At 38.8% G+C, this 11,528-nt stretch overlaps 1 protein-coding gene across 1 annotated transcript in view; it reads right to left on the bottom strand.

Moving 5' to 3' along the window:
• Nucleotides 1-1,015: 1,015 nt before the first annotated feature.
• Nucleotides 1,016-11,528, bottom strand: part of LOC124621526 (kinesin-like protein KIF23) — a 143,144-nt gene continuing 132,631 nt past the window's right edge. The window contains exon 15 of the mRNA XM_047147147.1: nt 1,016-1,568. Coding sequence (XP_047003103.1) covers nt 1,380-1,568 — 189 coding nt within the window. The 3' untranslated portion in view covers nt 1,016-1,379. The remainder of the gene's footprint in view (nt 1,569-11,528) is intronic.

Here is an 11,528-nt window from a genome sequence, read left to right as displayed (position 1 = left end):
CTGGGCAATGGTTATGGAAATATCTTGATTCAGGGATTCCCAAGATATGTTGCATTTGGACGTCTAGTGAGCAGGCACAATCTGTGGTGCACTTTGTAACATTCTAAAGTTTTCCCCCATCAATTGCACGAGCTTTCACTACTGTCTACTAAAATAAGTTTCAGTCAGCCAAAGCTATACTATACCTGCAGTAACATTATGCGACTCAATGAATTACTGAACATAGTAAGACAATACTGTATACAGATCTCTCCTGTTAAGTAATACCTCTTTTCCAAAATACGTTGTTCATTACTTCAAACATGGTTGCTGCTGTGTGTGTCGAATGGAGTGTTTACACAGTGTGTACCAACATGCATCTCTGTTCACACAATGTTACTCCCTCAATACAAAACGGAACAAGACTGATAGAGGTACTAAACAACTCTTTGCTGTGCATATCAGTCCATACTGTTTTTAAACCTTCAACTGTCTCATTATCCAACAAGTTCATCAAAACTGATCAATACTACAGTAGATGAGCAGCTTATGACAAACTGGATCACTTTTGTGCAATGCTTTATCATCTCCACCAACTGCTTTGACATATCAATCCCATTACTTGCAGTCTGCTTCTTTTGTGTGGCTTATCTAACAATTAACTCTTCTGTCAGCTTTGCATACTTTTTCGTTTGTCCTATGGAGAATAAACACTTCTCACTCTCTCTCTATCTTTCAAGATTTATCGTTAATTCTTTTCACAATAATCATGTATATTTTTTCCGGTATTCTGTAACTTTTAACGGTCAAGCTGCAGACAATTTGTAAGGATTGGCCCTCTTCTGACATTGCAGCCAAACCACTTTACAGAAAGTGGACACAGATAAAAAAATATTGGCATGTACATATCACTATGGATATAGGTATTGAATAAAATGTATGTATTACAACTTCTGAATGTCAGCTGGAACATCATCATTTAATTACAAAAAAATAATTAAGTCAATAATATAAAAAAAAATCATATAAGCACCCACAGAAAAATAACAACCATTACAAAAATTAGTAAGGTACAAAATTGTCATGTAGCAGATGTCACGTGTCAAATTTACAAAAGTTAGTAAGGTACAAAATTGTCATGTATCACATATCATATATAAAATTTACAAAAGTATCATGTTTCACATCTGATAATTAAAAATATATTTATATAATACTATATGGTACAATACTGGAATGTGTATTCAAATCAGCATGATTTCAGCTCAGGTAAAACAGGTATTAGAAAGAGAGATCAAGAATCTCCAAACGCCTTACTAAGGCACATCCAGGTGTTATTAGCATTTGAAATTTGTCAATATAAAGTTAAAAATTTACATTCCCAACTTGTGTCCATACTTTCAGAGTCTTGGTTTCTTTGCATGTCCTTCAACTGACATAGCACAAATGGTTGCCAGATCTTGAGGGTGTGTTTCTGCTTCAAGATTCCTTTTTCTGACTGGAGATGATGATGGTGACTCCTGGCGAAGAGTTTCAACGTCATTGAAGATAACCTGAGCACCACCACTAACAGTTGGAACAACATCTCCCTGTAAAATCACAAGGTTCAAAACTCATTCCAATTTTACTATACAAACTGAGCAAACAACAGAAAATAACCTTACATTTTTTACTTTTAAAGTGCTAAAAATGACTAGATAAGTTAAAGTTAGAAACAGCTGTAGAATGCCCAGGGTGAGGGGATTTAATGCTGTTATACTTTCCTCACCGGCAACCAGTCTTCGATAAGGAATAACCTAAATACTTGTCCTGTTAGTAGCAGAACGCATTACTTCCTACCAACTCGTTTTACATACAAAATGCTACAAATATTCTTAGTTGATATTGTGTGGCCACTGCACGGGAAAACATTTAGTAACAGATGGTGGTTAAAATTATTAAATGATATAAACCCATTTTTCCTCAGCTCTTCAGTGTGTGATGGAACATACTTCTGATCTCTCTCTCCTTTCCTTTCTTGTAACAATCAACCATCAACAATAATGTGTGACAAGAATGTAGGTCAGCACGCCTCTGACTGAGTTTGAAATTCTCCAATTTTCTGATAGTCATTTTGTGAGACGTACTTCGGAGGAAGTAATATGTTGCCTGATAAACACAAAATGCAAGCTCTTAGAATTATACTGGTAGCAGCAAACCTCTCCATAATGTCCAACACCTCTCTAGTAGTGTCTGTTACTGGAACTGGATAATTATCTGAGGCACTAGTACTTGCATAATAAAATACCAACAAAATGTGTGGCTCTTCTTTGGACCTTCTCTGTAAGATCTACCTGGAAAGTGTCCCCAACTGAGAAGTAGTACTAAATAAACTGCTTGATCGGGGTTTTGCAAGCTGCCTCTTTCATGGATACTTTACATTTCCCTAGGATGAGTCGTAATCTGAGTTTGCTTTTCCAAATAAGGAATTTCATGTAATGAAAGAGATTCTGAATAGTTCCAATTACTTTGTAGTCGTCATTGCGCCCATAGGTATAACATTGACATGGGGATGAAGCACTAATGAGTCTTTTCAGTTAAATATGCACAACAAGTTTTACTTAACCATGGTGAAGACAACTGCAAGTCAGTGCACCAAGCACTGATTTTCCATTCCATTATTACTTATCTCAATATCTGTCAGTTTGGTTAATGAATAATGATTGGAACGAAGGACTATACGCAGAGGTAGCAAAAACCACGGGATAGCGATATGCATATATACAGATGGCGGTAGTATCGTGTACACAAGGTATGAATGGCAATGCATTGGCAGAGCTGTCATTTGTACTCAGGTGATTCGCATAAATAGGTTCCTGATGTGATTATGATCACATGATGCGAATTAGCAGACTTTGAAAGCGGAACTGTAGTTGGAGCTGGCTGATGGGACATTCCACTTCAGGAATTGTTACAGCATTTAGTATTCAGAGATCTACAGTGTCAAAGAGTGTGCCAAGAATACCTAATTTCAGGCATTATCTCTCACCATGGACAACACACTGGCTGACGGCCTTCACTTCACAACTGAGAGCAGTGGCATTTGCATAGTTGTCAGTGCTAAAAGACAAGCAACACTGTGTGAAATAACTGCAGGAATCAATGCAGGATGTATAACGAACATATCAGTTAACACAGTACAACGAAATCTGGCGTTAATGGGCCTGCAGTGCCTCTCTTGAGCTTGTGACCATATTGGTTGAAGCCCAGACAACTGGAAAACCATGGCCTGGTCAGATGATTCCCACTTTCAGTTGGTAAGAGCTGACTGTAGATTCGAGTGTCGCGGAGACCCCATGAAGCTATGGACCCATGTTGGGAACAAGGCACTATGCAGCCTGGTAATGGCCCCATAATGATGTGGACTGTGTTTAGATGGAATGGAGGAGGCCTCTGGTCCAATTGAACCAATGACTGACTGGAAATGGTTATGTTCAGCTACTTGGATATGACTGGTGCCCATTCATGGACTTAATATTCCCAGATAATGATGGAATTTTTATGGATGACAAAGCACTATGTCACTGGTCCACAATTGTTCATGACTGGTTTGAAGAACATTCTGGACAATTTAAGCAAATGATATGGTCACCCAGAATGCCTGTCATGAATCCCATCAAACATTTATGGGACATAATGAAGATATCAGTTATGTGTACAAAATCCTGCACTGGCAAAACGTTCGCAATTATGGACAGCTATAGCAGCAGGATGGTTCAGCATTTCTGCAGGGGACTTCCCACAACTAGCCGAGTTCATGCTATGTCTAGTAGCTACACTATGCTGGGAAAAAGGAGGTCTGACATGATATCGGAAGGTAACCCATGACTTTTGTCACTTTAGTGTACATTCCATAGTGAAACAATTTTGGGAAGCAATTCAGCATTTCAACCTTACCTGTTATTTCCCGTTTTGGTCCAGAATGTTCAATTAGTGGCTACATAGGTGATTTTTATCCACATACTGACTTTATGTATAACCACAAGTTCTTAAGAATTATCGACAGATTAGTTGCAAAATTATACTTTTGAACTTGTTAAACACTTCACTCATTGCTTTCCTTATGCTTAGCTTTCGTTTGTCAATAAGTTATCTTTGTTTTCAATTATTGAAACATGTCAAATCTCTCCTATCGATAACAGCATAACTTGGATGTACATATCTAAACAACAGTGTGTAATACCTTTCAATTTTACCTATGTATGCCCTCCATTGTTCTTTGGACTGTATGTTTGACTTTGGCTGCTGAGAGTTCCTTATCGTACTTGCTAAGCAAAAACACTTTTCTAACTCCCTTAATACTCCTTTTAGCACAGATAGTCATCGACGATGCAACAGCATTATGGTCACTGATTTGCTCATCTGTAGTAACTGAATTGCAAAGTACATGTGTTAGTTACTAGGAGATCTAGGATATTGCCCTCATGAGTCAGTTTTCTAACTTTACAAGTCCACAGTGATATAGGGATGTTTCAGATCTGGATTACAAATATTTTACATCAGGCAATTAATTTTGATTTATTTATTTTATGTATCAAATGGCTTTTCAAGTGCAAGTACGAACACTGAGATGCTTAAAATAGGTAACATATATTTCATACATGTACAATATGTTCGTTTATGATGCAGATACAGAACAAATACCAATGTAAAAACAACAAACGCCAGTACATTTAACATTCACATGAGAGAATAGTTGTGGTGGAAGGGTAACAATAACCCACTACAAAGTTAAATCCAAATGAGGCAGCCACTCAATAGCAGCCGGGCTGGCCTCGATTTTCCAGAGAACCTATGTTACGGGCAACGTTGTACTGATGTAGCAAAGTTTGATCACTATTTTCACAGTCCCACATTGGGTTATCAGTAAATAAATGTCATGTGACTAGGGCCTCCCATTTGGTAGACTGGTCGCCTGCTGCAAGTCTTTTGAGTTGACACTACTTCGGCAACTTTCGCATCAATGATGATGATGATGATGATGATGATGACAACACAACACCCAGTCCCCGAGCGGAGAAAATCTCTGACCCAGCCAGGAATCAAACCTGGGCCCCTTTGCATGGCAGTCTGTCGCGTTGACCTCTCAGCTATCGGCGCAGATGGGTTACCAGAATTTACAGTTGTCATAGGCAAGTATTCAGTCTTTCCATATCAGTGCTCTTGATTTCAGGTGATTTCTAAAGTATTCATCTAGTACTTGGTGTGTAGGTAGCAGTCTTTGTATGCCTGGGTGATTATTTTTTGCCATTCCTGGACTAATGCCTTCCATCTTCAGATTTCTGGTGGAGCAATATTTGACAGGACTTAAAGTCATGCTAGCAGAGTCAACATTAATGTTCCTGTTGTTATTCTCATAGTTTTACTGAACTGGACATCAATTTTCTTTACCTAGGTACTCCAACTCCACACAGGGGCACACTACTCACCCACAGAGTAGACAGTGCTTGTGCTGCAGTGCGTAGTGTAATTGCATCTACTCCTCATGTTGTACCCACTAATTTCTAAATGATGTTATTTTCAGTTTTCAATTCCTGGCAAGTTAATGACGTGCATACTGCCTCCAGGATGGTGTCTCCCAGGCTGTGTCAGCAGCATGGCAGAAGTTTTACACAAATGGTGGCCAAACTGGACATAGAGCCTCTCGTGGTCAACAGCAACATGTGCAACCTCAACAACGAAAGTGCTCGCTTCAGAACTCTGAGACAATTTCAGTCTTTTATGACATTTTTGGGACTCTAGCACAAATAATTTTACGTGTTCGAAAAACTGTTTGCACTCAGATTTGAAGATGGTCATCACAAGCTGAAATTAAAAGTTCTTCATATGCTCTAAGTAATTTCCAGATAAGATGTTGATGTCAATATACCATAACCCCAGTATCGTTAGAATGTGTGCGACTCCATTTTGCAGGTGGCAAGGTGAAGTCTTTCCTATTACAATAATGTGTCAGATAAAACTTGGAGAATACCAAAGATAAGTTTGCTGATGTGTTCTGTTAATGCACTACTGCAGGAGGTTTTACAACTACCATGTTTGATTCAAATTTAATGTGCGCCTTCAATTAGATTGTTTCACATACAGAACTGATAATAACCACGCTCAATAATGAGTTCTTACTACAACAGTTGTCACCACAACTGATATTCAACCAGAATTAAAGCTTCTGATGCTATTCACTTCTTGTTTCAACCAGCTTTCTGTTCCCACTACTATGTGGACATTATTATTGAAAGTGATGCTAATTCTAGAGCCTCACCATTGACCCCGCTGATGTTATCTAGTACCACATTAATAATATTTTCTATTACTGAACTGCATGGATGAATATTCTTTGTGATACATGAAACAAACTGATTTGCTCTTACCTGATTGCAGTATGCAATACATCATTGAGTTGGTGGAGGGTTTCCTCCACTTTCTTTTATGTATTTGGCTATCCCAGTAGTTTCTTCCTGTATATAGCGCCTGCCTGAATTATTGAAGGGGTCTACATCTCTCCACTCGACACCGGAGGTCAAGAAATATCGCACCGATATTGTTGCAGAATAATCTGACCTCTATTTCAAGCCCTCCGCTGGACACAAACCAAAATGACTGCAATCACTTCTGCATAGCTGGAAATTACTTTGTCAGCTGTGCTTCAACAGTCCGTATTAGGCTACCTATGTTCATCGATTTGGCCTGTTGTGTAGAAAAACTGAGAACAGTGTTTGAACCATATCGATATGAGCTACGATCTGCGGCAGGAAAACCGGCTTAGCAAAGTGCCCCCTACTAGCTCTGATTCACTCTCAACAGTGGGCAGCACTCAATGTGAGTTACTAATTCGTAAGGTGATAGCCATGCACCCACCATTTACATTTACCTTCCACTCAGAGATTTTCGAATCCACCACTGTCTGTCATTTGCCCTTGGGTGAGTGTCATTTGCCCTTGGGTGAAGACAAACCAGCCACTCTGTGTGCATTAGCAGGTGCAGCCACTTTTGTGTGCATTAGCAGGGTTTCCAGCGGATCCCAGAGGCAACTCAGATGCCCAACTGTGCCGCAGCCAGCAGCAGCCGGAAACCAGTTGATCAAGACCAATTCCCTCTCGTGCCAGCACACAACAAGCAAAGCCCATAATTCTACAGAACTATATAATGAGCACAAAGGAATGTACCAACACAAGCAACCAGACTTACTAAAAGAAATACAGGAAGACTGCAACAATAAGAGATCCAATTAAGTGACTGCTGTGCTGGAGGTAGAACAAAGTTACCACTATTAAAATGGCAATACAATAAACTACTTCACAAAAATAAAAGCTATCATATTTATCCCACTAAACAATGGAAAGTGCATGATGGACTAACAAGAAAGTCATTTGTGTTTGAGTTGTGCTTATGTGAATGTATTTTCTGCTTTGAAAGGAGGACTTTTTTTCTCCAAAAGGTCAAATGCTTAGCAGGCTTTTTCATTCAGCCCATCTCCAACTCAGCACTCCCTCTATGGTGTTACTGGTACTTTACCCTTTTCATTTTGTATTCATCCCATTATAAGACGATCCTGAATATAAGACAATCTCCTTCTTTTTTAGGAAGTTATTTGATTTTTTTTTTTAATTTTAAATATATATTCTGACTAACCAAAAATACAAACTATTTTATTGATATAAAGTGTCTTCCTAAAAAGGTTAACATCGTACCTATTCTAACCTTATACAGGGTGTATACAACCCAGGACAACCGGGAGATCCGGGAAAAACCCGGGAAGTTTTCATTTTTTAGTTTTTGGTTAAATTTTTGTAACTTTGACTGGTAAGACTGGAATACTCTAACAAAGAACATTACTGTATCTCACTACTGCAGAATAATACTGCAGCAACAAAAGACGAACGGGGAAAAAAAAAAAAAAAAAAAAAAAAAAAAAAAAAAAAAAAAAAAAAAAAAAGAGGGGAAAAAAACGAAAATAAAAATTAAGTTGCAAAGGAAATGCACCATATACAAGAACAAAACATAGTGCTCATACAAGCGTCTGCCAACAGCAAAATGTGTCAAAGGCTTTAGGAAGACTATGCAATGTTTCATAACAACAAATTGCCTCCAATGAGTGTGACGTCACAACTGTTTACATTAAAATTGTTGCAGCGGTTGCGAGCGAGCTTATGAGCATGTGCAGATGAGTCGCGTATGAGCAGTACCTTCTCCCGCTTCTGGCTACAGAAGTGTGGCAGTTAGCTGTAGAAGCAACAGCAGTAAGCAGCCAGATGCTATCTTGTATGCGCAACAGGCCTGGACGGAACTAGAGGGCGGGGGCAAACCGGGGTATCTGCCCTGGGTGGCAGTTTCAGAGGAGGGGGAGGGGGGGGCAAATTCATATTATTGAGGAAAAACACCTTGCTTGTTTCACAAAGCGCCAAGCATCCAGCGCACATTGCTCTATTTATTACTCATATGATTTTGAACCCATCTACATCTACATCCATACTCCGCAAGCCACCTGACGGTGTGTGGCAGCCCTGTTGGTTTTTGAACATTTTTGATCAAACTCTCTAAGTTGATTTCTGAATGAACCGTAAATTGATTTTTGAATGCATGCGTAGTGTACGTGATGTCTCTGCCAGGGGAATCCCCGTCGCATCTAGGAATAATCCTTCCTGCAGACAAAAGGGGACGGGTCTGTACGAACTGAGCGAATAAAGCCAAAAGGGTGAATGACAATCGTTGTTTATGTGGTTGACCGGGTTCGCAAATGATCAGCGCTGTTATAATTCCTAGCGAATTCCATAGATTAAGACTATCGGAGTGGAAATAAACAACTAACAGGAATAACAGGCAACAAAGATTACGTATTGTCTTCTCGGGGTATCCAAGAAAACGAAAATTTGGCAGAAATTTTTTGGCCAGACCGCTACACTACTAAGGGACAGTTATACAATCCCCGGCTAGCAACTGCTTAAATTATATTCTGGGAGTAACGCGGAAAATGCGTTGTACGTACACGTAATAACGCCTAACCAGAGTATAAATGCGGGATAACTAAACCGGCGATTGTGGCAGGGTTAGTGAAGTAAACCAGAGAATAAATGTCGACACTGGGAGCAATAGTTACAGAATTAGTGATGACAAGATTGTTTGTTAGATGAGGAAGGAGAAGAAATGGGGACACACACAAATTACGGAAGAATATGACGATTCCAAATTTATATAAAAATTTCGTGCTACTACTTTTCGATCTCATGCTTCAGAAGCTAGAGAGTAAGAATGAAATGTGAAACTATTTCCTAACATAAAACTTTTCGCTTGTAGTAGGCCTAATAAGCATCTGATATTGCTACTCCGTGAATTATATTCTGTCGTGTTATAAAAATGACCATTTGTGCCAAAACAGTCTCGTTTATTTGGTGTATGTAACAATTACTGCAGTGACAAAATACACGTAATCAGATCAAGAAACCACACCAGTCTTGCGTGCTATTTGTATTAACAGATTTTCTAGTAGTAGACAACGACATTTAGTTTTTTCATGTACCAAACGCTGAAGAACTTTGATGAGGTAATAGATTCTTTTCCGGAAAGGAAAGTACGCCATATAAAGCTGTGGCAAGATTAGAGAGGAAAGAAAAGCTAGGGCTTAAGGACTGAAGAAATGTGTACTGTCTTGCTTGTCTCTTAACTTTACTCGTTTTATGTATCATATATTTAATTTTATGCCACACGAAACAGCAAGTTATTAGCTAATAGGCAGTAAAGATTGCAAATTTTCTGAAGAGTTCTTGTTCTGCCGGTTACAAATAATCCCATCCAGCATTAATTGCGAGATTTTTTTAAGAGGGGCAGGATGTCAGACCGACTGACTGGGAGCAGGAGAGGCACGGTAGGACATTTTAATTTTCACTGGCCAGAATGTAGTTTGATTGCACCCATTACAAAATATTACACATTTGAATTCCACAGAGTGTAATACAGAGACGTGCGAGGGAAGAATGCTGTGTGAAGAGGCTTGGCAGTGCACTTCGGCACACTTTAAGACCAAATAACATGTCTTACGTTCCCTCGACATATATGTTTTATGTATGAGACTATTCAGAAAGATATGCGCTACAAAATGAATTTATTTTTTAAAAGTCGATTTTTTTAAATTTTTGGCGTCCCACCTCAAATGCTCAAGGGAGGGGGAACGCCACTATCTAATATTGTCCCGGTTCGGAAATATCGTAGATCCGGACCTGATGCACAGAGCAGTCTGAGTTGTAGTGGGGAGGTGGTAATCTCCACGTGACCCGTGTTTACGTTAAGTGATTTTGTTGTTTCCTCTTCGTTTATTGCTATCATGTCAGATGAAAACAAAATGGATTTCTGTGGCCCGGAGCTATCAAGTAAATTAAAATACATTCACATAATTTCGGAAGGCTAAAATATATTATTAGTTTCAGATTTTATTTTGTTTCCATCTTTCTGACAGTCAAGCGTTAATCGCCTTGCAGCACAATGAAGTTATTTTTGTCGGTTTGTTAAAGAAATTTGACTTTTATTAATCTTTTCTGCTGAGGCCAATTTATTTGAAACGAAGTGTTTAATTCCACACTATTGGCTAGTTTCAACTGTTCGCTGCATTTCAAGTTCACGTTTTCATCTTCTAGCATGTATGGTATTATGCCATATAAAGAACCAAACATTAGATAATACGGTCTGCTACTCCAAGAAAATTTACATCTGAATCTGGACAAACGAATGTGCACTTTAAACCGAATTATGCATTTTAGTATGGTTCACAAAATTCCAATGCTCTTGGAGTATCCTCTAATGTCTTGTTTCTTTTATGACATAATGTAAGATCTTTTAATGTTTTACATGTACAAACTTCCTTCGTCATCGTAGCTGCGCAAGTGCGGCGACGCTTGTCATCTGGTGCAGCTGTTGAAACAAATCTATTTCTACCAGATCACGGGAAAATATTCCAAATGGTTGTTTGAAAAGCGTTATTTTCAAGTAAAGTAAATTTCCTTTTACACAAGATGAATTCTGTGCGTGACTGTCCGATGAATTTCTTAAATCACAGAGCGTTTCACTCTCATTCAAAAATCAAATCCTTGAGAACGAACATTTAGAATATTTTCGAGCCCAGAAGACCAGACATTTACATAGTTTTTAAAAATTTTACTGGCAGATTTGTGTGATGTATCTTAAAGTGCAACACATGCAAAAAAGATCAATATTATGTGTGAAAGCTTAGCTTCTCTTGCAGCTTATCAATCTTAGATACCAACATTATACGTGAAAGCTTTTCTTTTCTTGTAGCAACACTATGTACAGTAATTTAAACCATTATCTTTCCCTGTTTGTGTGTTCACGCTACTTAACAGTGTTGTAGCTATTCCCTGACTGCATCACGTGTCCTATGCTCTGAATATCCGCTGTTACCGGTTGGCGAGATCGCTTGACACGAGCTACGACTGGCTTGCAAAAGCGCATCGCAATCTCGATTTCAATCCTTCGGAAAGTAGCATGCATTGTTTGGTGGAATT

This window comes from Schistocerca americana, chromosome 1 (genome assembly GCF_021461395.2).
Source record: "Schistocerca americana isolate TAMUIC-IGC-003095 chromosome 1, iqSchAmer2.1, whole genome shotgun sequence".
NCBI lineage: Eukaryota > Metazoa > Arthropoda > Insecta > Orthoptera > Acrididae > Schistocerca > Schistocerca americana.
Note: the sequence above shows the minus strand (reverse complement) of the source record. Positions and strands in the feature narration are given on the sequence as shown.